Raw genomic sequence first — 26,485 nt, 5'->3', positions numbered from 1 at the left:
CTCCCCCAATCCTCTTTCCTTTTTGTTGAAGAGTGACCATCTTGAGGCACCTTATCTTAGAAATGTACTTTCTTATGTTTGATTAATAAATTTTTTGTTTTTCCAATATATATATATATATATATATATATAAACTAAATAAAGAGAAAAAAAATTAAAAATTTAATTCAAGTAAAGTTTATTAAAGAGAAAATAAAAAAGTGTTTTTCTCAGAGAAAGATATTCAACATAGATGAGTAAAATATTATGATAAATTTTTCGTGATATTTCTAAAAATACGATCGACTTGAGTGATCTTAATATCATTAATAATAATAAAACTTAATAACTTATATCGTCGCATTAGTAAAAAACAAAAAGTTGAGGAGGCTTTAAAGAAAACCAGGGGTGAAAAATCAGTAGAATCAGATGATATTTCAGTTGCAGTGTAAAAATATGTAAGAGAATTGAGAGTTTATTGGCTTACTAAAGTCTTTAATATTATCCTAAAAACTAAAAAGATGCATGAGTGTAGAAAGTATTTTGATCCCCATTTTTAAGAATAAAGAAGATTCACAAGTATGAAAATTATAGACGAATCATGATAATGTGCGTATATTAAAATAATGAGAGAGCAATTGAACATCTTAGGCTAAGACATGATACAAAAATTTCTCAAAATAAGTTTGGATTTATGTCGGCGAAGTCTACCATGGAAGCTATAAATTTTTTGAGAGGTTTGATGGAGAAGTACAGAGAGTAAGGAGGATCTACATATGATTTTTATTGATTTAGTTAAGGCTTTACAATAAGATTCTTGAAGAGTTTTAGAAAAGGTGTTGATATGAGTTATATTAAAGTCATTAAAGATAAGTATATTAGAGTTGTTGCTTGTGTTCAAACAAAAATAGGATTGACCAAGTATTTTCCTATTTTAATTGGATAACATCAAGCATCAGCTTTAAACCCATATCTTTTTGCTTTAGTTATGGATACTCATACTTAATATTTACAGGACGATGTACTATGGTGCATGTTTTTTGTTGATGATAGTCTTCTAGTGGATAAGACTGGAGAAAGATTTTAGAAAAAACTTGAATTTTGGAGGTCTACATTGGGTCTAAAGGCATTCATTTGATTAGATCTAAAAATAAATTCATGGAATGTAATATTAGTATTAGTTGATCTAGTGGCAAAATTGTAATTATAAGTGATCAAGACATTAAAAAGTGTGAACATCTTAGATATCTCGGGTCTATTGTTCAAAGTGATAGTGATATTCAAAGTGCAAAGTGATTGTGATATAGATGGGGATGTTATTAATAGAATTCAAGTTGGATGGTTGACGTAGAGGAATGCATTAGGCCAACTGTGTGATAGAGAAGTACCGCTTAAACTTAAAGTTTATAAGATGGTGGTAAGGCTTGCATTGCTTTATGGCTCAAAATGTTGCCCTTTAAGTGTTGCTGAGAAGAGAATACTTAATAGGATAAGTGGCTTGATTCTTAGAGACAAAATGTAAAACGAATGTATCCGTGAAAAGGTTGGTGTAGCTTTAAAGGCAGAAAAGATTAGAGTAAGTCATCGTAGATGGTTTAGTCATATTAAACGTCGACCATCTAGATGGTTTAGTCACATTAAACGTCGACCATCTAAATTTTTTAGATTCAACTTATGTTAAGAAAGGCAAATGAATACCTAAAATGACTTGGGAATATTGTATTTAAATGAAAATATGACACTCAATAGAGCAAAATGGAGAGAAAGGATTCATGTAGCCCCACTTAGTGGGACAAAGGCTTGTAGTGGAAGTAGTTGTTGTTGTGTTCTTTACCTGAGCAAGGATATTATGATGTGGATCATGATGCAAAGGTGTCACTGTTCCAGTCGGACCAAACCAAGCATTAAGTGATTGAAGTTCCCCACCACCAGCATAGCAGTAGTCTGGGATCATTATATCATTCCGTAGTTCTTGTATCTGACAAATATATTGTTTAGACAAAGGGAAATAATTATTTACATGGTAGAATAACATAAAATTACAACAAAGAACTTGGGGTACCTGATCAAATAAGGGATGTTGAGCAAGATATGTGAGGTTAGCAGAGCTGTTATTAGTCTGTATCCGGTCAAGAAACTGAGAAAAAGTAATAAGCTCTTGTTTCCAGTCTGACGAAAGATAGTTCTTTCCAACCTGCAGTATTTAGCCTTGCTGTCTTTTAAAAAATAAACAGCAAAAAGCACCACCTTTTGCTTGATTGTACAGCACACTTCAACTTATTCATATGCTTTGCAAATTAAATTGATAAAATAAGATAATGTTGGTAATTTATTTAACTTGCAAAAACATAATATCTGCTCACCTTAAAACTGAAGAAATTAAAATAAGATAATGTTGGTAATTTATTTAACTTGCTCACCTTAAAACTGAAGAAAAGCAGAAACGATATAATGAAGGCATATTTATTTCATTTTCTTTTCTTCATACCGTCCGCAATACAAGTGTACTTTATATATAGGTTTCATACAACTGAATGTATTAAGTATAAGAGATAGTATCTTTGTCGATGAAGGGTTGGTTAGGATAGAATGGTGCGAAGGTGGTTGAAATTGAACAGTCCAGATGTAGGCACATGAGAGTTCCTTGCATTGTCCATAGAGGTGACGAAGGAGGTAAAGGCACGTTGTTGTGAGGAGCCTCTTATCACCTCCCCTCAAAAGTTAAGGATCCAAAGATTGGAGCATAAGCTTTTTCCTTAGATGCTTGACGCAATGAGCTGACAAGGCTTTTGTGAAGAAGTCAGCCAATTGACAATACGAGGATGCGTAGGACATTGATTTCCTTTGAATGCATACGTTCTCAAATGAAATGAAAGTCGACTGTAATGTGTTTAGCTCTAATGTGTAAGACGAGGTTGTTGATGAGCCATGTTAGAGGTGCAATCATAATCAAGTGCAGTGGGATTGCAGAACGTTATGTGAAAGTCTGAGAGAAGTCAATGAAGCCATATGATATCGGTGGCTACGGAGAAGAGAGCCCTATACTTGGCTTCTATGAATGATTGGACGAACATAGGTTGCTTTTTTTACTTTCCAGAAACTGAGTTTTGACCCCAAAAACATGCAACGACGCATTGTGGATTTTTGATCTATTTGATTGGACACCCAATAAGAGTACAAGTAGGAGTTAAGAGTGAGGTCACATTTTCTTATTGAATGACCAAAGTTTGTTGTTCTTTCTTTGTAGCAAATTAGTCTTTTTAGAAGAATGAAATGCTGAGGTTGGGGATTATGCATAAATTGACATAGCTGTTTTATAGCAAATGCGATGTCTAGTCTACTAATGGTGAGGTAATGGACAGATCCAATTGATTGACGATAATGAGTGACATTATCTGTGGATATAGGTAAAGATGATGTGATTAGCTATTGTGAGGGCATGGGAGTTGACAGGCTTTGCAATCAGCCATGCCAAACTTGTTTAGGAGACCCTGTTTTGGCAAGAAAATAGCCTGTTGGTGTGCTATGAATTTGAATGCCAAGAAAGTTGGAGATCTGAACAAGATTCTTGAAATAATGGTGCCAGAAATGGAGATGGCAGGGGAACTGTTGCATGTGAGTGGTATATCATCAACATAAATAAGTAGGAATAGATTGGTAGTAGCTTTGGTGATGGTGAAGAGTGACGGCGCTTGATTGAAAACTGTCTTATAAGATAGGTGGACAAGGTGAGAAACCTCTGCCTCTCGAGACCATGTATGGTTTTGAGAAGCAGAAAGACACGATTAGGATGTTGATTGTCTTGAAAGTCGGGGGTTTTTGCAAATTGGCTTGGTCCTTCAAAATGCTATGGAAAAATGCATTGGATACATTAAGTTGGAGAATCGACCACTCCGATTGAAGAGAAATGTGTTGAGATTAGTGGAGCCTGGACCACTGTTAATTAAGGTAGCAAATTAATTGTTTATTAATTAATTAACTGTTTTCTCTATCTGGTTCGCACACCTTCCAAATTAAACCCGCCTATTTTAGAAAAAGCTTGAGGAATCCCGCCTGCTTCTTGGATGTCGTGAATCAATTGGTGCCCTTCCTAAATGGGCCGCATCTTGGATGGTTCTTAAAAGCAGCAGCAGTAAACGATTAATGGGCATGAGCCTTCCTTAATCGCTCGTCTTCTAGTTCCTTGGTGGCTTGTGGCAGAAGAGTTACAAAGAAGGCAAGGCTCTCGACCATCCATTGGATTTAGGTGGTGGCGTGCTGCACCTAACTTGGGTTTTTTCTTCTAATGTAGCTCTCGGTTAGAGAGAGAGAGAGAAGGTGAGGAGAGAGAGGAAGAGAGAGAAAGAGAGGAAGAGAGAAAATTCTTTCTTGTAAGTAGACATGATCGACAGTATAATTCCTCCGTGGACGTAGGCAATTTGTCAAACCATGTAAATCTGTGTTCCGCTATGTTTCTGTTTTGTGAATTTCTTGTTCCAATTTTCACTTTATTGTCGTCATTTTTTTGCACAACAATTGGTATAAGAGTCTTGGTTTAGCTTTTAGGAAAAATGATGGTTGGAGATGAAGTGAAAGTATCGGGGATCCAGAAATTTGATAACCATATTTCGGTTACTGGAAGATACAGATAGAGGACTACTTCTATGGGAAAAAACTCCATCTTCTGTTACTAAGAAAGCAGCCAGTAAAGATGGACCTCTATGGGAAAAAACTTCATCTTCTGTTACTAAGAAAGCAGCCAGTAAAGATAGATGAAGCTGATTGGAATCTGTTTGATCGACAGATTTTGGAGCTTATTCGATTAACTCTGTCGAGATATATTGCCCACAATGAACAAGAAAAGGACTACTACATATTTCATGACAGTTTTATCAGATATGTATGAAAAGTCATCGACGAATAACAAGGTACACTTGATTAAAAGTTATTCAACTTAAAGTGACAGAAAGTGTGGCTGTCGCTCAACATTTGAATGATTTCAATACCATCACAAATCAATTGTCGACTGTTGAAATTAATTTTGATGATTAGATATGTGCGTTGATATTGTTGACTTCATTGTCAAATAACTGGGACGCCATGAGGATGGCAATTAGCAACTCTGCTTAATAATTTGCAGAGTAAGAAGAAAAAACTATCAATGGAAGAATTGATATTGCAAATAGACAGTCAATTACAAAGCCAAGGAGCTACAATTAGAAACATGGAAAATCAATTGGGATGTATTGCTAGCGTACTAAGCAATAGACTTTCAGGAACATTGCCTAGTAATGTTGAAGTAAATCCTAAAGATCAGAACAAAGAGCAAATTAAAGCTATTCAACTAAAAAATGGAAAAGAATTAGAAAACAGAGTTCAACAAAAAGTTGAAGTTGAAAAAATAGATGTGGAAAATGAAAAATCTGGTGAAGAATTTCATTTTAAAGCAGAAAGCCTTATTAAACTAATGAAAATCACTGTAGAAAGACCAACACCTTCATTTCCTCAAAAATTGAAGCAGAAAAATAGAGATAATCAATTTTCAAAATTTATGGAAAATTTGAGGAAATTAACGATAAACATATCATTTGTTGAAGCTTTGGAACAAATTTCAAGCTATGTGAAGTTCATGAAGAATATACTTAATAAGAAAAGAAAGTTTGTAGATAATGAAACTGTTGCACTCAGTGAAGAGTGTAGCGCTGTAATTCCAAAAAAGCTTCCTGAAAAACTTAAAGATCCTGGATGTTTTACAATTCATTGTGCTATTGACGAAAATTTTATGAAAAAACTTTATGTGATTTAGGAGTCAGTATTAATGTTATGTAGTTATCAATTTTCAGAAGGTTGGGCTTAGGAGATATTTCACCTACAACTGTAACTCTTCAGTTAGATGATCGTTCGAGTATATATCCTGAATGAGTTATAAAAGATGTTTTCGTAAAAGTCGATAAATTTATTTTTCCTGTGGACTTTATCGTATTAGATATAGAGGAAAATAAAGAAATTACTATCATTTTAGGAAGACAATTTCTAGCCACTGGAAGAGCTTTGATAGATGTGCAGAAAGGAGAACTAACTATGAGAGTTAGTGATCAAGAGGTTACGTTTCATATTGTAAAATCAATGAGATACCCTGCAAAAGAACAAGCGATTGAATGCTTCAGAATGGATATTAACGAATATTTAAGCTATGAATATTTTAAAAAGACTTTTGAAAGTGAATTTGAAAAGGAATATATGGAATATCAAGATGAGGATAAAATTCATGATGAATCTATGGAAGTGAGTAAAGAGGATTTGGATAATGTTCGGGAAAAATTTAAAATATTAGATCTTACTAAAAATAACAAGAATTCGATTTCATCTATTGAGAAGCTCCTGAACTAGAATTGAAAACACTCCCTACATATTTGAAGTATGCATTCTTAGGAGATTTATCTACATTACCTGTTATAGTATCCTCAGAATTAACTGATACGCAAGAATAACAGTTTATGGAAACTTTGAAAAAATATAAGAAAGCATTTGAATTGACATTATCTGAAATTAAAGGAATCAATCCTTCAATTTATATGTATAGAATTTTATTAGAAGATCAACATAAACCAAGAACCGATCCTCAAAGGAAATTAAATCCTATGATTAAAGAAGTTGTGAAGAAAGAAATTTTAAAATAATTAGATGCTGGAATAATATATCTTATTTCAGACAGTACTTGAGAAAGTCCAATTCACTGTGTTCCAAAGAAAGGAGGTGTGACTGTAGTAACAAATGAGCATAACAAATTCATATTAACAAGACAAGTCAATGATTTGAGAATCTGCATAGATTATAGAAAATTAAATTCTGTCACCAGGAAGGATCATTTCACTTTACCCTTTTTGGACCAGATGTTAGATAGATTGGTTGGGCATAAATATTTTTGTTTTCTAGATGAATATACCGGTTATCACCAAATACATATTGCTACAGAAGATCAAGAGAAAACAACATTTACTAGTCCTTATGGAACGTTTGTTTTTAAGTGAATGTTCTTTGGATTATGTAATGCACCTGCAACATTTCAAAGATGTATGATGTCAATTTTCAGTGATTTGATTGAAAAAGGGATTAAAGTTTTTATGGATGATTTTTCTATATTTGAAATTTCATTCGAAATATGTTTAAATCATTTAGAAAAAATTCTGGAATGTTGTGAAAAGACTAATCTCGTATTGAACTGGGAAAAATGTTAATTTATGGTTGCAGGAAGAATTGTGCTTAGGCATGAAATTTTAGAAAATGACATGGAGGTAGAACCTGTAAAAATACAAGTTATATCAAACCTACCTCCACCTACTACAGTAAGAGGAGTTACGAGTTTTTTAGGACATGCTAAATTTTACAGGAGATATACTAAAGACTTTTCAAAAATTACTAAACCTTTATGCCAACTTCTGGAAAAAGATAAAAAATTTGACTTTCATCAAAATTGTCTTAAAGCCTTTGAATCTTTAAATGAAAAATTGATCACTACTCCTGTAATTGTTTCACCGGATTGAGAGAAACATTTTGAATTAATGTGTGATGTTAGTGATTATGCAATTGAAGCTGTTTTAGGCAAATATATGATAAAATTTTTAAAGTTATATGTTGTACTAGTAAGACTCTTAATGATGCTCAGATTAATCACACCACCACTGAAAGAGAGTTATTAGTCATTGTATATATTTTTGATAAGTTTAGATCATATCTGATTTGAGCTAAATATGTTGTGCATACTGACTATTCGGCTATTAAATATTTGATGCAAAAGAAGGATGCTAAATAAAGATTAATTAGATAGACACTTCTTATGCAAGAGTTTAATTTTGTGATATTCGATAGAAAAAGGACTGATAATCAAATTGCTGATCATTTATCTAAGCTAGAACAGGAAGAGATACTTGATTTGAAAAGAGAAATTAATGAAATTTTTCTTAATTAATAATTTTATGTTGTAAAAGGATGGGAAATACTTTGGTATGTTGATAATGTAAATTATATTGTTAGTGGTATTTTACCATATGGACTGATGAAACAAAAGGAAAAAAAAAATTCATTTATGATGCAAAATTATATTTTAGAAATAATCCATATTTATACAAACAATCTAAAGATTTAGTAATGAGACGATGTGTCTTCGACGACGTGTCTTCAAAAGAAATTCAGAAAATTATCTAAAAATGTCATGATTCTGAATTTGGATATCATTTTGGAAAGATAGAACTGTTCATAAAATCATCTAAATTTTATTGACATGCTCAATTTAGAAATATTATCCACATGTTGTGATATATATATATATATATATATCACAATATGTGATAGGTGTCAAAGAGTAGGTAATATTTTAAAAAAGAAATGAAATGCCTCTAAATTTTAATTTAGAAATTTAAATTTTTGATGCATAGAGATTAGATTTTATGAGATCATTTATACCTTCATTTGGAAATATTTATATATTGATTGCAGTGGATTATGTTTCAAAATGGATTGAAGCAATCAATTTACTTAGATATGATGCTCGGAGGGTTTCAAAATTTTTAACTAAAAATATTTTAACAAGATATGGAATGTCGAGAGTAATCACTACCGATGGAGGGTGTCATTTTAGAAATGCAACAGTTGTTAAATTGATGGAAAAATCTAATATAATGCATAAAATTGCAACTGCTTATCATCCCCAGATTAGTAATTTAGCAGAAGTATCTAATTGTGAAATTAAGAGAATTTTGAAAAAGGGTGTTAATCCTAATAAAATGGATTGGTCTACTAGATTAGATAATGCATTATGGGCATACAGGACAGCTTATAAGACACCTATAGGAATGTCCCGATATGGATTATTTTTTGGGAAAACCTATAGGAATGTCCCGATATGGATTATTTTTTGGTTAAATTGGAGCATAAAACTTATTGGGATATAAAAGAATTAAATTTTAAATGTTAAATTGGAGCATAAAGCTTATTGGGATATAAAACAATTAAATTTTAAAATTAAAGAAGCTGGTAAGAAAAGATTATTGTCATTGAATGAACCTTAGAAAATTAGAAATGAATCTTACGATAATGCGAGAATTTATAAGGAAAAGATGAAAGAATGACATAATCAAAAGATAATAAAAAGAGAATTTGAACCTGGATAGGAAGTTTTATTATATAATACAAGATTGAATTTTTTTCCTGAAAAATTGAAGTCTAGGTAGAAAGGGTCATTCAGAGTAATAAAAGTCTATCCTCACGGAGAAGTTAATATTGATGACCCGAGACTGAAAAAATATTTAAAGTGAATGGGCACAGATTAAAATCATATTTTGATGGTCAAACACCAGCTTATAAAGAGACTATAATGTTGGGTCACCCAGAATAGGACTGGGAATGTCGGGCTGACTACATTAAACCAAGTACTTTGTGGGAGACGACCCATATATATCGTTATTTAGTTAATTTTAAGCTTGTTGTGTTTGAACCTGGACAGAAAGTTTTATTATATAATACAAGATTGAAATTATTTCTTGAAAATTTGAAGTCTATGTGGAAAGGGTCATTCAGAGTTATAAAAGTCTATCCCTACGGAGTAGTTAATATTGAAGACCTCAAGACTAGAAGAATATTTAAAGTGAATGGGCACAGATTGAAATCATATTGTAATAGTCAATGACCAGCTCATAAAGAGACTGTAATGTTGGGTCACCAGAACAAGACTGGGAATATCGGGCTGACGGCATTAAACTAAGCGATTTGTGGGAGGCAACCCATATGTATCGTTGTTTAGTTGCTTGAGTTTTTGTGTTTGAAATATTTTACTTATATTTATGTTTAAGTCTTTATGAAGTCCTCGTTTTTTAGAAAAGTATTTAGAAACATTTTCATTTGCCTAATTTTATAAAAAAATTAAAAATTGTGAAATTATTGGATCGAAATCGAAACGGCGAAGATTTTGAAATTGGCACATGATGCGCCGAATTCCAGAGAGCTAACATATGATGCGCCGCGGTACCAAAAATGACTAAAACGTGTAAAAAGCCAATTTTTGGCGGTTTATTCTCCTTAACTCCTAAAAATCGACTCCAAACCATATTTTAGGGGGGGAAATGAGGGAAGAGTCGCCATTTTTCAATTCATAAGGCTTCCCACTCTAAAAACTGCTAGATTTAAAATTTTCAACCGGAGAAAGTTCGTCAATTTTGATGCACAGAAATTGTATGATCGAGTTCTAGTGAAGAAGAGGCTTATCAAAGAATAGGGATTTGTGAATCGAGGATTCAACACCCCGAATACTCGAGTAGAAGAGACTATTGCGCAGAGGCGTTGGGAAGTGTTTTGCTACACTACTGCTGTTGTTATTGTTCCCGTAGTAAAAGAATTTTATGCAAATCTTCATGGGATCAACCAAGGAATGATCTACGTGCAAGGCAGATTTGTGCAGTTCACTCCTTAAAAAATAAACGAGATGTTTATGATTGAGAATGCGTTTATCTGTCAGTATGCAAATTTTATCCCTACAAGAGATAATATGAATGAACTCTATCGCTAACTTAGATGCAAGGTGATCTACGTGCAAGGCAGATTTGTGCAGTTCACTCCTTAAAAAATAAACGAGATGTTTATGATTGAGAATGCGTTTATCTATCATTATGCAAATTTTATCCCTACAAGAGATAATATGAATGAAATCTACCGCTAACTTACGGATGAAGATGAGAATTGGGAGGTCAGAGATGATAGTCAGAGATGATGGAACTGTAAGTTTTCCCTCATCATTTTTAAATCCAGTTTCAAAAGCCTGACATTTCTTCATTGCAGCGAAATTACTGCCCACTATGAAAATCAGTAAGGTAAATAAGGAGAGTGTCATTCTGAATTACTGTATTCAAATTGGAAAACCTATTGATGTTGGAGCTATTATTGTGAAATCGATTTTGGGTTTGATTGTCAATGGATCTGCAACTAGACTTGGACATTCATCCAATATTTTCCAACTGTGCAGTCATTCGCAAATACCTTATGAAAGGAGTGTTTCTTCCTTGGAAGCTGATGGATCCAGAAGTCTATTGCAACTGTATTGGAATGGAAGATGAAAATGATATAAATGTGTTGATGGATCAAGAATCTCAGATTTCATCACCTGTACAGCCCTACTACAACTCGAGTGCACTTTTGAAAAAAATCAAGAAGATTGAAAAAGAGATGCAGAATCTCATGCATGTGATTGGGAATATTACTGAAATGTTGGATCATAAGGATTGGAGACTAAAGGAACATTTTGAATATATTGGGCGTATTGAAGATGGTTTGGTACGTATGTTTAAGAAACATTCTTGGATTGAGGAGGAAAATTTAACCGATTTATTTCCATATCGACCCCTCTACAACTTGTATGTGTACTACCAATCTATGGGAGATATTCATGAAGACGATAGTGAAGAAGATATCATAAACTTAATTTATGCACGGAATCTTTGTTTAGTACTGTTTGATTTAGTTATTTTGTTGTGTTGGATTGCATTTCCTTTTTGTTGTCGAACACTATATATGTTTATGTTTTGAATTTTGATGTTTAGATTTCAGTTTTAGGGTGTGGTTTGCTTTAAAACACTGAATTTGATGTTTGTTGGCTTGAAAAATTCTAGTTTGTAATAGCGCAGATATGTTTGTTGGCTTGAAAAATGCTAGTTTGTAATAGCGCAGATTTTATATATAAACGTGACTTTTGTGTTGTTTGTGAAAGTCAGGTGTTAGTGTGATGTTTAATTATGCTTAGAAAGATTTATTTGAGACAAATAAAGATTGACATAAAGCGGTACGGAGCAGATTTCTACGGAAACCAAAATCTGATAAATTAAAGCTCTAGCGGCGCATGATGCGCCAATTTACAAAGTCTTGGCGCATGATGCGCCAAAAGTCCGAACACGCTAGATCACCTAGAAAACCGTGAAAACCCACGGACAAACTCTATTTTTGCTGCTTAAGTCGTCTCCTACCTCAAAATTTTGGTCTAGGGCATTACATTGTGAGCGAAAGAGAAGAATTCGGAGGCTAAAAACCATAGATTTCATTTTCGCTTGATAAGAGCTTCACTTTAACTTAGAAATTTTTAATTTTCACCATGGATTTGAGAGATCCGAAATTTGGAATTTCTTATGAAAAAGTTTGAAGAAAACTCATTGTAAAAAGTTTCTTACCAAATAATCTTGCTTGAAGAGTTAGGTTTTTTATTTAGCAATTTATTTGGAATTATTTAGATTTTTGTAGAATTTTCAAATGGCTCCCCGAGTTAAGAGAGGAAAGCCGTCCGACGATTTTGATGCACGAAGATTTGTTAGTTTCAAATCTCAGCACAGTTACAATACTGAAATGGAGACGAGAAGAATGATCCAAGAACGGTTGTTTGCAAACCCGGGTGGCGAGATCGAGAGACTGATTCTCGCCAGAAACTGGGAAAGATTCTACTACTTCACTGCAATAGCAATTGTCCTTATAATTCAAGAGTTTTATTCTAACTTGAGGTTCACTGCTAATGAACATATATTGGTTAGAGGTAAACAAGTTGAATTTACTGCTGATCGGATCAATAATTTGTTAGAGGTAAACAAGTTGAATTTACTGCTGATCGGATCAATACTTTTTATGGGTTGAGGGGTGTATTTTTTTATGAATACGTTGCATTTGTGATGACTAATTCATCAATGGATGAAGTGATTGGATTTTTGACTGATGGAAGAGGAGAGTGGAAGATTAAGAATAGCAAGATAGTTAACTTCCTTGCTTCTATGTTAATTATTTAGTCAAAAGTATAGCACCACTTCATTTCTGTAAGACTATTGCCAACAAATCATTTGGTTGATGTTATAAAAGACTGAACTATACTAAACTATTGCATTCATAACATGAAAGCAATAGTTGTTGGTGCACTTATAGTTCAGCATGCTCGAACTATAGCTGGTGGTTTGGGATACCCTGCCCTGATTTTCACTCTATATGAACAATCAGGAGTAGAGCCTCATATAAATGAAGAAAGATTACGGCCACAAAATCCGATTGGGAGGCATATGATTCAGAGAGTGGAATCATTTGTTGAATCTAGAGGTGAAAGAAGAGATAGACCCTCTACATCTGTTGCAGGGATGTCTATTTCTCGATCTGCATCACTTGAAGGTATTATGGACCAACTGATGGTTCAACAAATAGACATAATTAATATTCAAACTCAGTTGGGAGAAATAGGAGCAAGAAATGATTATAATGATGAATATCAACAGAGGAGAGTTCAACATGATATTGATTTTCAAAATGCTATGGTAAGACATCTAAGGGGCGAACCTAATGTGGGCTTTCCTGCTTACCCCAGTTTCACTCCCTATGCTCCTATTCATGATGAAGGAGAAGAAGAAGATTCTGATAATGATGAGGAAGAAAATGAGGATTGATTTTTATGAGTTTAGTTTAATGTGTTTTGATGTGTGTTTTGATGTTTAGTGTTTTGATGTTTATTTGTTATTTGTGATTGTATTGTGATGAACTTTTATTTGAAACTATTTGTAGTAAAAACTTTTATATTGTGTGTAAAGTAACTGTAGACTTTCACTTCTTCTGTATTTTTAGTATTTTTAGTTTAGTTTTTCAGTTTTTATATTTATGTTTTTAATTCTCAGTAAGTTCTTTTGAATATATTATGTTTTATTTAATGTTTTAAAGCTTGTATGTAGTTTTATAGTTAGTGCCTGCAATATACTAGAGCCCAGTTTCATAGTAAAAAATTCTCTACATGTCAATTTTTATTTTCATGCAGTTACTATTTTTTTTCATCTACTAAATTTTATACTAAAATATTTTTAAAATCAATTAAAAACTTAAGTTTGGGGGAAAGAAAAATTTATTTTGAAAAGAAGTAAACTAAATTTTATTTGTCCTCAATTAAACTATATTTTCAAAATTAGTTTATCATGATCTGGGATATTAAGATTTAATTTTAAATGACTATACTTTTGTTTATAAATATTATGGTAAATTTAGGTAAAAAGTTTTTAATAATAAAGGTCAATTTTAAAGTTAAAAATATTTGGTATGATACGATAAAACTGTTTTTCTATTAAAAGTAAAGAAAGTTGTATTTTTGAAGTATTAAGAATTTTAGAGTTTCATATAAAAAGAAAAGAATGAGAGTTTATAAAAACCCTAAACTAATATGAATTTATAAAGGAAGAAAGGTATAGAGTTTTAACTTTAAGAAGGGGATAGTGAAATTCAAAATTATTAAAGGTTATCCAAATATAGTAATTTCCACTTGAAAAAGAAAAGAAATGACTGAAAAAATCCTAAAAGAAAAGAAAAAAAAGAGTGAGAAAGAAAAAAAGAAAAAGAAATGAAAAATAAGTGAGAAGAAGCTTGAGGAGATGTCTAATAAAAAATTGGCTTCATTTGAATCAACTTAAGGAATGAACTGTATTTGATTTTCTAAACTTATATTAGAGTTTTAGTAGTATTCCTAGTAAATTTTTCATGAAATTATTTTTCATATGAATGTTATAAATGTCCTTAATATGAAAAATTGCAATTCTTCTTGAAATGAATAGAGATTCATAAATCTTAAATTTGATTACTAAGTATTCCTAGACTTAGAGTTTGAATCTAAGTTATTAAAAGTTTTTATTAAATTTTATTATTCTATTTATTAAACTAAAATATAGAAGTTATAAGTTAATTTCTATCCTAAGTCGTATGCTTTATATAATAAAAGTGTCACTTAAGTTTGGGGAATTTTGAAACACCAAAATAATATACTGTTTTAAGCATATATTTTATGCTTATTTTTTGTGATATTGCACTTTAAAGAAGAGTATTTTCATGTTTTGTTGCAGGTATATCATTTTTAGACATTTTTGGAAACAAAATAGCGAATTTTGGGATTCTAATGCATGATGCGCCAGATCGGCACATGATACGCCGTTTGACAGAGAACTGGCGCATGATGTGTCAAAGACAACTTTTTATAAATTAAGGCGGTTCGAGAGGAATTTTGAGCGCATTTTCAAAGGGATACTTGTTCTACACACCTATTGGAGTAATTCAATGCATCTAGACACGTTATAATGTTTATTTATGAAGAGAAATGTCTCTTGAATCAAATGACACATCTTTTGAATTCAAAAGAGTTGAGTTTGGAGGTAACTTTTGGAGAGGAATTTTGAATTTCTTTTCAAAGGATGCAGCCTAAGATAAAAGAGAGGACTTCATAGTAAAGAAAGAGACGAGAAAGGGGGAGAGAAAGTTGGCGTGAGAGGCAAGAGAAGGAGATTTTCTTCTAGAGTTATAAGAGGAGAGGGAATGTGAGAGATTTCTTCTTTATTACACTTCTAAGAGAGAATTGAGGGATTGTAAAGAAAGAAAGACTTAGAGAGAACTTCTAGGAATTTGTTTGGGAATGATTGTAAAATAAGTTGTCTTTTATTTCTTTTATTTTGTAAACTTTTTTTATATATGAAATTCGTGTTTTGTTGTATCCTTATCAATTCTGAATAGTCTTCTTTATTCTTCTCCCTACTTTGAGATATGGTTTTGTGAAGAATTGATTTTGTTTTCTACGGTTTTAAATGTTAATAATTTGTGATGATTTGAACTCCGATCTTCATTTATTTTTCGATCTAGCTAATTGAAATATTAAAACTTGTTGAGAGACATATGTTCTAAAAAGGGATATGATTTCTATAACATAGGGAGAATCACATTTGATTTCATGGGAGAGCATGTCTTCCATGGTATTAGGTGCAAATAAATAGAGAAATATACTTTGTTGGATACAGAATTGGAGATTTTAATGTGACAGATTAAAATCCTCAATTTGGGTCAGTTGCTTGGAAACTAAAGCGAGACGGATAGCTCTTAGGCAAGGGAGAAGGGGTTGGGGGGAGCTCGGGAGGGCCAGCCGGTATCCTCCCAGCCTAACCACAGAATTAGGGACCATACATTGGATTAGCCAATGTTCTTTATAACACTCGGAAGAGGGTAAAGAATAGAATTGTTTATATTTGGCACAAAATAATTTTTATATATATTTTAAAATGATTTCAATTTCTTCATAATCTATATACTCATTGTAAAGAGAAAGGATGTTTTCTTAAATTTGAACTTTCCATCAAAACAAAAACTTTGTTTATTTTTCGTAATTTTACTTTTGAAAGTTAATTCTTAGTTAATTTTGTTCTTCAACTGCATTTTAAATTGCATTTATCTTAGTATTTAATATTCAAACTTCGCACTTTACTTTTATTTTCGTATTCTTAAATTATAAAATAATTTCAAAAACTTACTTAAAGAGTTTTCCAACTTTCCTGTGGGACTGATATCTACGACTCCATTAGATCACTTTATTATTTGAGCGATACATATATTTGCGTTGATTTTAACAGGGATTTATCAATTTAAAAAGAGTTTTAAAAGATAAACTATTTTCATACAAGATATTTTTGTTGGGATTATATTACATATTTATTATATATCTGTATTATATATCTTTATTATATATCTGTCGTATGTAATTTTATAATATTGAAAAATATTTGTAAAATTTACACACTAAATTTACCCGCCATCAATGCTCCTATCTTTAATTTTAAGGATGTCCCCTTAACTATCAAGAATAACTCGTCGGATTCAGACGATTCGACATGAAGCTGAGGTTATGTGGGTGCATAACTCAGAGAGTGAAGCCAAAGTTTAAAATGGCAAAATCATGAACTGAGGTGTTTTGCCTTAGCGAGGCAAGGCATAAGCCTCAAGAAAGAAAAAAATCATAACATTAAAAATAATTAATAAATAAGACATAAACCATTCAAATGTTGATTTAATTTATTATCATAAAGTTATAAATTGTAAAATATTAAATATTGATATAAAATAGAAAATTGAATTGTGATTCTAAGCAAATATTCGCTTAAAATTTAAATATTCTATGAGATTCAAGATCCATAGTGGCCTCATCCTTACTTTGATCATCCTCAAATAAATTATTATATTTATTATCATCCAATTCTATCTCATTTATCATTTTAAAATGTTTTTTATTCCCTGAAATTTTTCTCTTGCTACCAAATAAATTAAACAACAACAACAAGAAGCATTTATTTCACTAAGCGGAGTCGACTACATGAATCCTTTTTCTCCATTTTATCATTTTTATTCATTGTGTACTATTAAATAAATTAAATTTATAATTTAAATAAAAGGATAAATTACTAGCATTATCAAGTAATCCTATTTAAATTATCTTTTGAACTTTTTCAGCCATTTTATCAAATATCATATAATATAATATACAATTAAAGTACAATATTTATTGCATAACTTGATAAAGACGTTGACTTGAACGTCCCAAGACTATACACCTTAGAGGAAAAGGTGTAAGCGACAATTATATTGAGACCTGAGCATCAAAGTTTTCTTCGTGCGCTTAGTTCGAGGAACGCCATTAGGAGTAAGCCCTTAAATGCCATGTTAAACAATGGATATAGTTGAGCTTTTGTCCAAAACCAAGCTGAATGTAAGAGCTTGATTGAATAGGGGCTATCCAAAACCAAGCTGAATGTAAGATGCCACCTCACCGAGCCGAGGAGGCACCGTCGGAATCACACTGGAAGACCACCCTCACGTTGACTGGTCGTTGGCCTGCCACTTGAAAGTTAACAAGTCAGTCGGCCCTTCCTGGCTAACCACCATTGGTAGCCCCTTCTACTTGGCTGGCCCTTCCTGGTTGGCCACCGGCCCACCATCGGCCAACCGACCCTCTTGATCGATCCTTCTAATAAGCTAGCCCTTCCTAGTCGGCAACCACTTAACCGACCCTTCTAATCGGTTGACCCTTCCTGGTCTTGGACAACCACTGCCAGCAGGCCAGCCCTCTTGGTCGGCCCCCTGCAGTCGGCCAGCTCTCTTGGCCAACCCACTCCAATTGGCGCTAGCCGGCCAACCACCCAACTCTGCCAGATCCCATAGATGGACATCAAATCTAGGATGACGTATCTAAGCAAGAAAATGACCAAAGTACCCCTTGCAGCCCCTTACAAAGCAAGGGCATAATTGCAATCTCCCTCTTCCCTCCTTTTCACTCTTATAAATAAAAGACCCTTGGTATGTGCAAAAAGATCCCCAGGCTCTCTCTCAACCATATGTAGGGAGAACGCTCCCTCTTCCCTCACCTGTAACGTTTACTTTGTGTGGGATAAAAGGGGTCAAAAAGTCTGGAGAAAACCCCTCTTCTCCCTCACAGGACAAATCTCTCTTTTTATCCTCCTCACTTTCTCTTTCCTTCGGATTTTGGCACTACGACTTGGGCACGATCTACAGGAAAAATCTGGATTCAACATTTATGTGATAAGCGTGAATGTACCGCCAACAAGAAGAGGAACATTCTGAATTGGGAAAAGCCCAAAAGAAATACAAAAAGAAGATAGGAAAAAAAAAAGCAAAAAGATAAAAAGAAAAAGACAAGAAGAAAAGGATAAATAGAAAAAAAACAAAATGAAAAACGCAAGAAGAAAAAACCTCTCAACACTCCACGAGGATTAGACCCTATATAGAGTAATAAAAAAGATAAGTATTTAATTTCTTTAAGTTTGTTTTCTTTTTTTTTACGAAATCAGAAAGAAAAAAGAAAGAAAAAAATAAAAAGATAAGATCTCTCATCACCTTAAACCTCTCCTCTAGGATGAGTGCACAAGATCTTTCTTCATTAATGCCTCTCATACGGGAAGAGAACACAAGATCTCTCTTCATTAAATTCTCTCCTCCGGGGTGAGCAAATAAAATCTCCCCTCACACTCAACCTTGGGAAACCTCTTGAACCCATTTTGAAACTCGACTCATAAAAAGCTCCGGAGGGTAGTTCCATGCTCAGAAGCGACAAGATACGCAAAGAGTACGGGGCATATCACCCCATTAGCAAGCTGTGGTTACCCTCGTGAAGGCATCAACATGATCCGCCAAAGATCTGATAAAAGATAAGACCCGTCGGAGGCGAAGTTCCAGCAATAGCAAAAGAGAGGAACAAGGAGTGACACCTAAGTTGGATAAAATTTTATATCTAAAAATCTAAGGAAAACTTTTCAAAAATTGACTAATTAAAAGCTAACAAAAGAGCTGTTCAAAAATTAAATCCAGGTAGAGGTTAAAGAGACTATTTTTTGTATTTACGAGATTTTCATTCATATCACAACTTCACCTTCAAAGAGTTAAAACTCAGGAGTTTTATGTATAAGAGAAAATTTTCATCTCGCAGAGCCGAAGGAAGCATCGTCAGAACCACACCACAAGACCACCCTCCCGTCTACTAGACACCCACAGCCACCACCAGCTGGCCGGCCCTTCCTGTCGGCTGACCATTCTTGGTTGCCCACCACCAGCCGGCCGACCCTCTTGGCGGGCCCCCTCCAGTAGGCCGACCCTCTTAGCCATCGAACTCCAGTCGGCCGACCCTCTTGGTTGGCCACCTCCATCTGGTCGGCCACTCGATGCCGCCAAACCCCGCAAATGGACTAGATCTGGGATGACGGATCCAGGCAAGGAAAAGACCGACGTACCCACTGCAGCTCTTTATGATGCAGGGCATAATTGTAATGTCCCTCTTCCCTCCTTTTCACACTTATAAATGGAAGACCCTCTCACTTTCTCTTCCTCTCATTCTCTTTTCCTCGGATTTCGCAATATTGAATCCAGATTTGTCCTGTGGACCGTGCCTAAGGAATAGAGCGTGAAATCCGAGAGGAAGAGAAAAAGAGAAGAAGAGATCGAGAAATATTTGTCGGGGCGAAGAGAGGTGTTCCCCAAACTCCTTGACCACTTTTATTCCACACAAAGTAAACGTTACAAGTGAGGAAAGAAGTGGAGCATGGGGGTTGAGAGATAAAGCCTGGAGACCCTTTTACACATGCCAAGAGTCTTCTATTTGTAGAAGTAAGAGGGAAATAGGAGACTACATGTATGCCCTCGCCTTATAAAAGCGCCAGCGGGTATTTCGCTCCTTCCATCACCCAAATCTAAAGTCTTGTCTGTGGGATTCGTGGGTATCAGGTGGTTGGCCAAAAGGTGGTCTTCCAGTGTGGTTTCGATCTTCGGCTCGGCGATGTGGCATTTTCCTCTTATACATAAAGCCCCAGAGTTTCTTAATTCTTCAAAGTGAAGTTGCGATAAGAATAAAAACCCCACAAGCACAGAAAATACAATCTCTTGAACCTCTAGCTAGACTTAATTTTTGAGCAGTCATTTTGTTAACTTTTAATGAGTTAATTTTTGAAAATATAATCAGTTAAGTTTTCATTAAATTTTTAGATATGAAATATTGTCCAATTTAAGCCTCACTCCATACCCGTCTCTTTTGCCCTTGTTGGAACGTCAGCTCCGATAAGACTCGCATTTCGCCAAGTCATGGATGGATCTTGTCTCTTCCTTCGCGGAGGTAACTAGCGAGACTTGCTAATGGAGTGAATTGGGTAATACCATTTGCAGATCTTATCGCTTCCAGACAAGGAACCATTTTCATAGCTTTTTCTGAGTCGAGTTTTAAGATGGGTATAGAAGGTTTCCCAATGTTGAGTGTGAGCGGAGATTTTTTTTACTCATCCCAAAGGAGAGATTTTAATGAAGAGATATCTTGTGTGTTTATCCTAAAAAAGAGACTTAAATAAAGAGAGATCTTGTGTACTCATCCTAGAGGATTATTTAAGTGAGGAGAGATTTTATCTTTTTATTTTTTTATCTTTCTTCTTTCTGATTGTTAAAAAAAAATTAAAGAAAGCAAATACTTATCTTTTTTATTCCTCAATATAGGGTCTTATCCCTCATGAAGTGTGAGGGGATTCTTCTTCCTTCTTTATCTTGCTTTTTCCTTTTGTCTTTTTCGTCTTATCATTTTTTTCTTTGGTTTTTTTCTTCTAATATCTTCATTTTTTGTCTTTTTTTCCTTATTTTCTTTTTTTTTTTTTTTCTTCTAATATCTTCATTTTTTGTCTTTTTTTCCTTTTTTTTTTTTTTTGTGTGTCTCTCTTTTGGGCTTTCTCCAGTTCAGAGTGTTGTTCTTGTTGGAGGCACGTCCACGCTCACCGCACCAATATTGAATCCAAATTTGTCCAGTGGATCGTGCCTAAGGAATAGAGCACGAAATCAAAGAAAAGAGGAGTAAGAGAGAAAAAAAGAAAGATTTGTGCCGTAAGGAGCAAAGAAGGGTGTTCCAAGGACTATTTGGCCAATTTTATTCCACATAAAGTAAATGTTACAAGTGAGAGAAGAAGGGGAGATGCTCCCTACATGGGTTGTAAGAGAAAGCCTAGGGACCCTTTTACATATGTCAAGGGTCCTTTATTTACAGAAATACAAAGTGAGGGAAATAGGAGATTACATAAATGCTCTCGCCTTATAAAAGTAGCAGGGGATATTTCGGTCTTTTCATCGCCTAGATCTGAAGTCCGTCTACAATATTCGTCGGAGTCGCTAGCCGGCCAAGAGGTGGTTGACAAAGTGCGTGTGCTGATAGGAGGGGGCTGGCCAACAAGGTACGCGACGAATGGTGGCCTGCCAAGAAAGGCCGGCTAACTGGAAGGGCCAGCGTAGAGGGCCGACCGGTTGGTTGACTTCCAACTTGTCTGTCGTGGGCGGTTGGCCGACAAGAGGGTGATCATCCAAGGTGGTTCTGACGACGGTTCCTTCGGCTCAGGGAGGTGGCATTTTCCTTTTAAATGGAGAGAAGGGAATAGGTAAGAGCTGGAAGTTCTCTAAAATCTCGAGATCTCAATAGAGGAAGAGGAATTCAAATTCTTCATACCAGTGTCTAACTTCTCCTATTCAGAACAAATCCTCAGATTGCTTTTGGCAAAAGCAGGGTGAAGATCAGTTGTGGTAGGTTGGAGGTGGGTATTCCTTCCAACAAAGAAATGCCAGGTGGCCATAGCCGTCAATGGAGCTAGGTTGAGCGAGAGTGGAGCTACCTAAGGCAGCTGGTGTTGGGCCTGTTTGGGACAGTCTTCAGCTGCTAGGTTTAGAACATTTAGTGTATCTCACCGGCTTGCTGAGCTAGAAAGAACCAAAGCACACCCTAGACAGTGGTGATATACTTAGGCTCAATTGGTTGAGGGTGCTAGATTGAGGCAACCAGACGCCTATTTGAGTCGGTTTGGGTTGCAACTGGGCTAAGATAAGCTCTGCCTACTGGCTGGACCATCAACAGCAGCTGGAGAGAGTTTGGCAGCCAATGTGTTGGACTAGAGTAGGTCTAGGTTGGCTGGCTGCTGTACATTAACAGGTTTGAAGTAGGTTCAAAGGCTCCAATAGTTTGATTTAGGTTCAAGTCATTAATTAGAACCTACTGAATCATAATCAGCATTTATCTTGGATTAAACCTGATTCATTTAAGCTAAAAAAGGCAGAATTTATGCCAACTTTTTGAGATAATGGCCATTGACCTTCCCACTGACTAGTAAACTAACTCATCGAAAATACACCAAGCATTTGGAAGCTACAACAGACTCAATACATTCATAATGAAAAAATTTTTATAAGTTTGTTAAACTAAACACGAAACTAAACATCATAAGTTGTTAAAAGTTCACATATAATATATTTATCCTTTAAATCTCTAAAAACTCACATGAATACTTTCATTTGAAATAATTCATTTCATAGGGCAATTTATGGTAAATCATGAAAGCAAGACTGAATTGCAGAAATTTCATTTCTAAAAGGTATAATCAGTGCTTTAAAAGTAGCTTGCATTTACAAGTATTCCTTCAAATACAATGCATATAAATAAAAAGAATATTAACTAATTACTACTGGTGCTTATAAAATGATGTTAGAGGAAGTGTAAAAAACAATTGTGAAATTTCTAAATTCAAGGGTAAAAAAAATCACAAATAGATTAAAGAGTTTTAGGCATGTAAGAAAAAAAAAGGAAAAAAAATACAAAAGTACAAGAAGAATCAATAAAGCAATGGTTCGAATTATATTGAATAAGAAAATAAAAAAGGGAAAATTACATACATAGCACCCAATTATTATGGATTTACATAGCTCACAACTAAAGCTTCATTTTTACACACATAGAACTTTACCTTTGGATGAAAAATAGATTTGACTATTAAAAAGTGATAATGAGTGCTACTTCATATATGTGTTTATAATTATGAATGTTTTAGTGTGAGAGGTAAATATGAAAGTTTTGGATGCTATGTATGTAAAAGCCCCAATAAAAAAGCGTTGCTAAAAACAAATTTTCAATTAGGTAAACGAAATTTAAAGCATAGATCTCTACAGGAATAGGGGCGAGCAAGAAAGCACAAATGGTGAATACAAATATTGGCATGATGATATTTGTTGTTATTGGCAACAATACATACATCTTTTAAACCTAAATACAGTCTATATGTTGGGTTAGTCAACAACACCTAAAATCATCAATTTTTTGCAATAAAAAAATGTCTTTAGGGGCTTCCCTTCCATATGCTACGAATTCATGGTATAGAAGTTCCCTAAAGGAAGATTACTCATTTATTCTTTCATCAAGTACATCAGACTATATGATTAATGATGCACAACATCATAAATTGATATGATAATTGTATAAGCACGCTAAAGCTACAACAAAACTTGATAATAATCCTACTCTAAATTTCTCAATGCAGAAAATGTGGTGTTAAACTTTAAGAATAAAATCATAAATAATTATCCATGACATCTGTCATCACTTCTTATAAGTTTATCGCATCGGGTAAAGATTTAAAAGGAAAGGATATTCACCTCAACAGGAACAGTTCGATCACCTGCAATACGTTTCAGATAGTCAACATCCCTCCACTTTTTCAGAGCAGGCCAATGATCAATGTAATTACTAATTATAACTGGACAGCTGCGCAGAAAGTAATCACGAACAAAAGCCTCCAATGAAGGTGAAGGTTGTTTCTCAACAACCTTGCATGTCAATGATCTGCTAGGCAGAATTTGGCGCACCTATGAAGAAGCATAATGAGCTAAGTAGAAATGAGGAAAAGTGAAAGCTACAAAATTCTCAAAAATATGCATGTCATCTAGAACTAGTCATAATTTGTGCTCTTCATGCCAAATTAATTGCAAACTGATTTTAAAAATCTCGATGTTTTAATATTTTATTCCCATTATGCTATATTTTGATATTTGTAGCATTCGGATTATTAAGTGTAAAGTTTAATTTCATAGAATATACTGGCTAAAAATTGATTTCGATGTCATTAAAATTGGTGGCTACCAACTATGGATTTATTCACACTTGATGTTCCGAGATAGTGAATGCATTACTTAATTCACATTTAATTTTCCAAGTTGGTTGGTATCAAACTGAAGCTTAATTAAATACACACTTCTTATATATCATATCCAAGTACTAAATTAAGAGATAGTTGCATTATATTCAGGCATCCGAAAATCTAAAGCAAATAAAGAAAGAGACGGAGAAGCTCTTACAATAAAAAAATCAAGATAGAAAAGTAGGAAAATTTTCTTATTCTCCAACTTCAGCTCTCATATTCACAATAGGTGGTTGTGCTTCTTGATTTGTAATATAGACAAAGTGGTATATTTGACATTATTCATATAAAGTACAATTTCTCTCCATATAACTCTTTTAATGCTTAATAGAATATTGAATTTTTGTGTGGTCATGCTCATATGTCAAGCTCATAAGATCATGAAAATTTGTTTCTACTATTTTGAGAACTTCTACGCATTTGTTTGTACATCTCCATTTGGATTTTTTTCAAAGTTTTATTACTAACCTAACATATTTGAGCTTTTAATTTTTTCTTGGAACCTCATAGTTGCCCTTCAAAAGTTCTTAACATGGTTAAAGGAGAAAGAACAACTAAGATCAAAAGTATTGACCTTTGAGATGCATTGGAAAAATATGACAAAGCGAGATTGTAATAGCTAGGATTCTTATAAAGCATTACGGTTTAAGCCTAAACCATATATCGTACTGTCGCATTCAATCAAAGCTGGAATAATAAGAAGTTCAAGCGACCCATGTAATCCTCCAAAATGAAGCAAAATTAAATTCCGTAGAATTAAAAAACCAATTTAGATTAGTAAAATACAAAGATACTCCTGCCAATATCACTCAGGCGTACATAAAACTCGCAGTAAACTGAATAAAATCCACAAGGCCAAAAATAAGGAAAAAATTTAGCAAAGACGACACAACCTACGAAAACTTCAATTCCACGAAAAATAAATTTGTCATACGGCTTCTGAAAAACTATCTAACCTAGTCAACCCTGGAGTGACCCCACCACAAAAGGTCAACATTCTGAAAGGCAATAAATAAGCATCCTTATAAGGCAGAGTTACAGGAACTAGAAAATACGGATTCAATTCACCTCATCTAAGTCCCAGCTCCTGCTCTCCATCCCCCATCCGTTGCTTTTCCTGGAACACTCCACCTCGTTAGGTGCGGACATCATTGCGATCTTCCGCACGGCAACTTCGAGTTCTTGGCGGAGTAACGGGCCGCCCATGATAAGTCCCATATCAAGCACCCGGAGCGCTTCCTTCAGGTCGCCAGCGCTGGACCGGATGTCCGCCACAAGAAGACTGGCCATCGCATAGGCGTCTCGCCATGTAGGCACCACTTCATTCCATGGACCCGAGTGTAACTGTTCCCAAGCCATCTCCCGCGCTGCCTCCGCCGATCTAAGATCGCCGGCGGCCGCAAGCTCAGCGGATTTAACAAAAGCAAATCCTCCTTCCTCCGTTATCCTGCGGAGTAGAAGACCGCGGCGGTCATTCCCCTGCAGGCGGCGGAGAAGGAAGAGCGTCTGAAGAGCCGAGCTCGTCTCCCATTGGACTGGGAAGAGAAAAGCAGAGAAGAGTATCCAACGATGAAAGCGGAAAAGCAAAAGCGCTAAAAAGTGCAATTGGTCATGGAGATATTTTTGGCCGAGGTAGAAATAGATCGCGTCACCAGTACGTATCGTTGTATCGAAGGTCACCGGCGATAAATTTGGGCTCCTAAATTAGCGGGCTGGGGCAGGGCCAAAAAGGCCTGATAGATTGGCTACCCATTGGATGCGATAAAAGTTAAATAATATTAATAAAAGAATTGATCATGAGCAGCTTATAATTTATTAAAATAATTATTTATTTTTATAATTAATATGAACATTTTTTGTTCCTAGCTGTGTCTGATGAATAAGAATCAACTCTAAGGACAATTTTAGGGTTTCATTTGGAGGAGTCGCTTCCTTTGCTCGGGAAAGTTTCTTCCTCTTATTTGTTTTAATGCTTTATGGTTTTGAATCCTTTCTCTTATTTGTTTTAATGCTTTATGGTTTTGAATCCTTTCTCTTATTTGTTTTAATGCTTTATGGTTTTGAATCATTTATTTATCTTTGTTCGCTTCTAAGTTTCATTTTATCTTCCATTTATTTCCTTTTCCTTATCTTGAGGAGAAGATTTTTAGGGTTATTTAGTAGTTTTTATTCTTAGATTT

At 34.3% G+C, this 26,485-nt stretch overlaps 1 protein-coding gene across 1 annotated transcript in view; it reads right to left on the bottom strand.

Annotated features, from left to right (window-relative positions):
- LOC110029507 (lysine-specific demethylase JMJ30) overlaps window positions 1-26,058 on the bottom strand; it is a 39,566-nt gene extending 13,508 nt beyond the window's left edge. The window contains exons 1-5 of the mRNA XM_020731831.1: window positions 26,055-26,058; window positions 25,374-25,840; window positions 23,764-23,973; window positions 2,042-2,173; window positions 1,814-1,957 (exon numbers count right to left, since the gene is read on the bottom strand). Coding sequence (XP_020587490.1) covers window positions 1,814-1,957; window positions 2,042-2,173; window positions 23,764-23,973; window positions 25,374-25,840; window positions 26,055-26,058 — 957 coding nt within the window. The remainder of the gene's footprint in view (window positions 1-1,813; window positions 1,958-2,041; window positions 2,174-23,763; window positions 23,974-25,373; window positions 25,841-26,054) is intronic.
- Window positions 26,059-26,485: the final 427 nt, after the last annotated feature.

The sequence above is a fragment of the Phalaenopsis equestris genome, unplaced genomic scaffold, assembly GCF_001263595.1.
Source record: "Phalaenopsis equestris unplaced genomic scaffold, ASM126359v1 Scaffold000581, whole genome shotgun sequence".
Classification (NCBI taxonomy): Eukaryota; Viridiplantae; Streptophyta; class Magnoliopsida; order Asparagales; family Orchidaceae; genus Phalaenopsis; species Phalaenopsis equestris.
The sequence above is the reverse complement of the archived record's forward strand: the minus strand, read 5'-3'. Positions and strand labels throughout refer to the sequence as shown.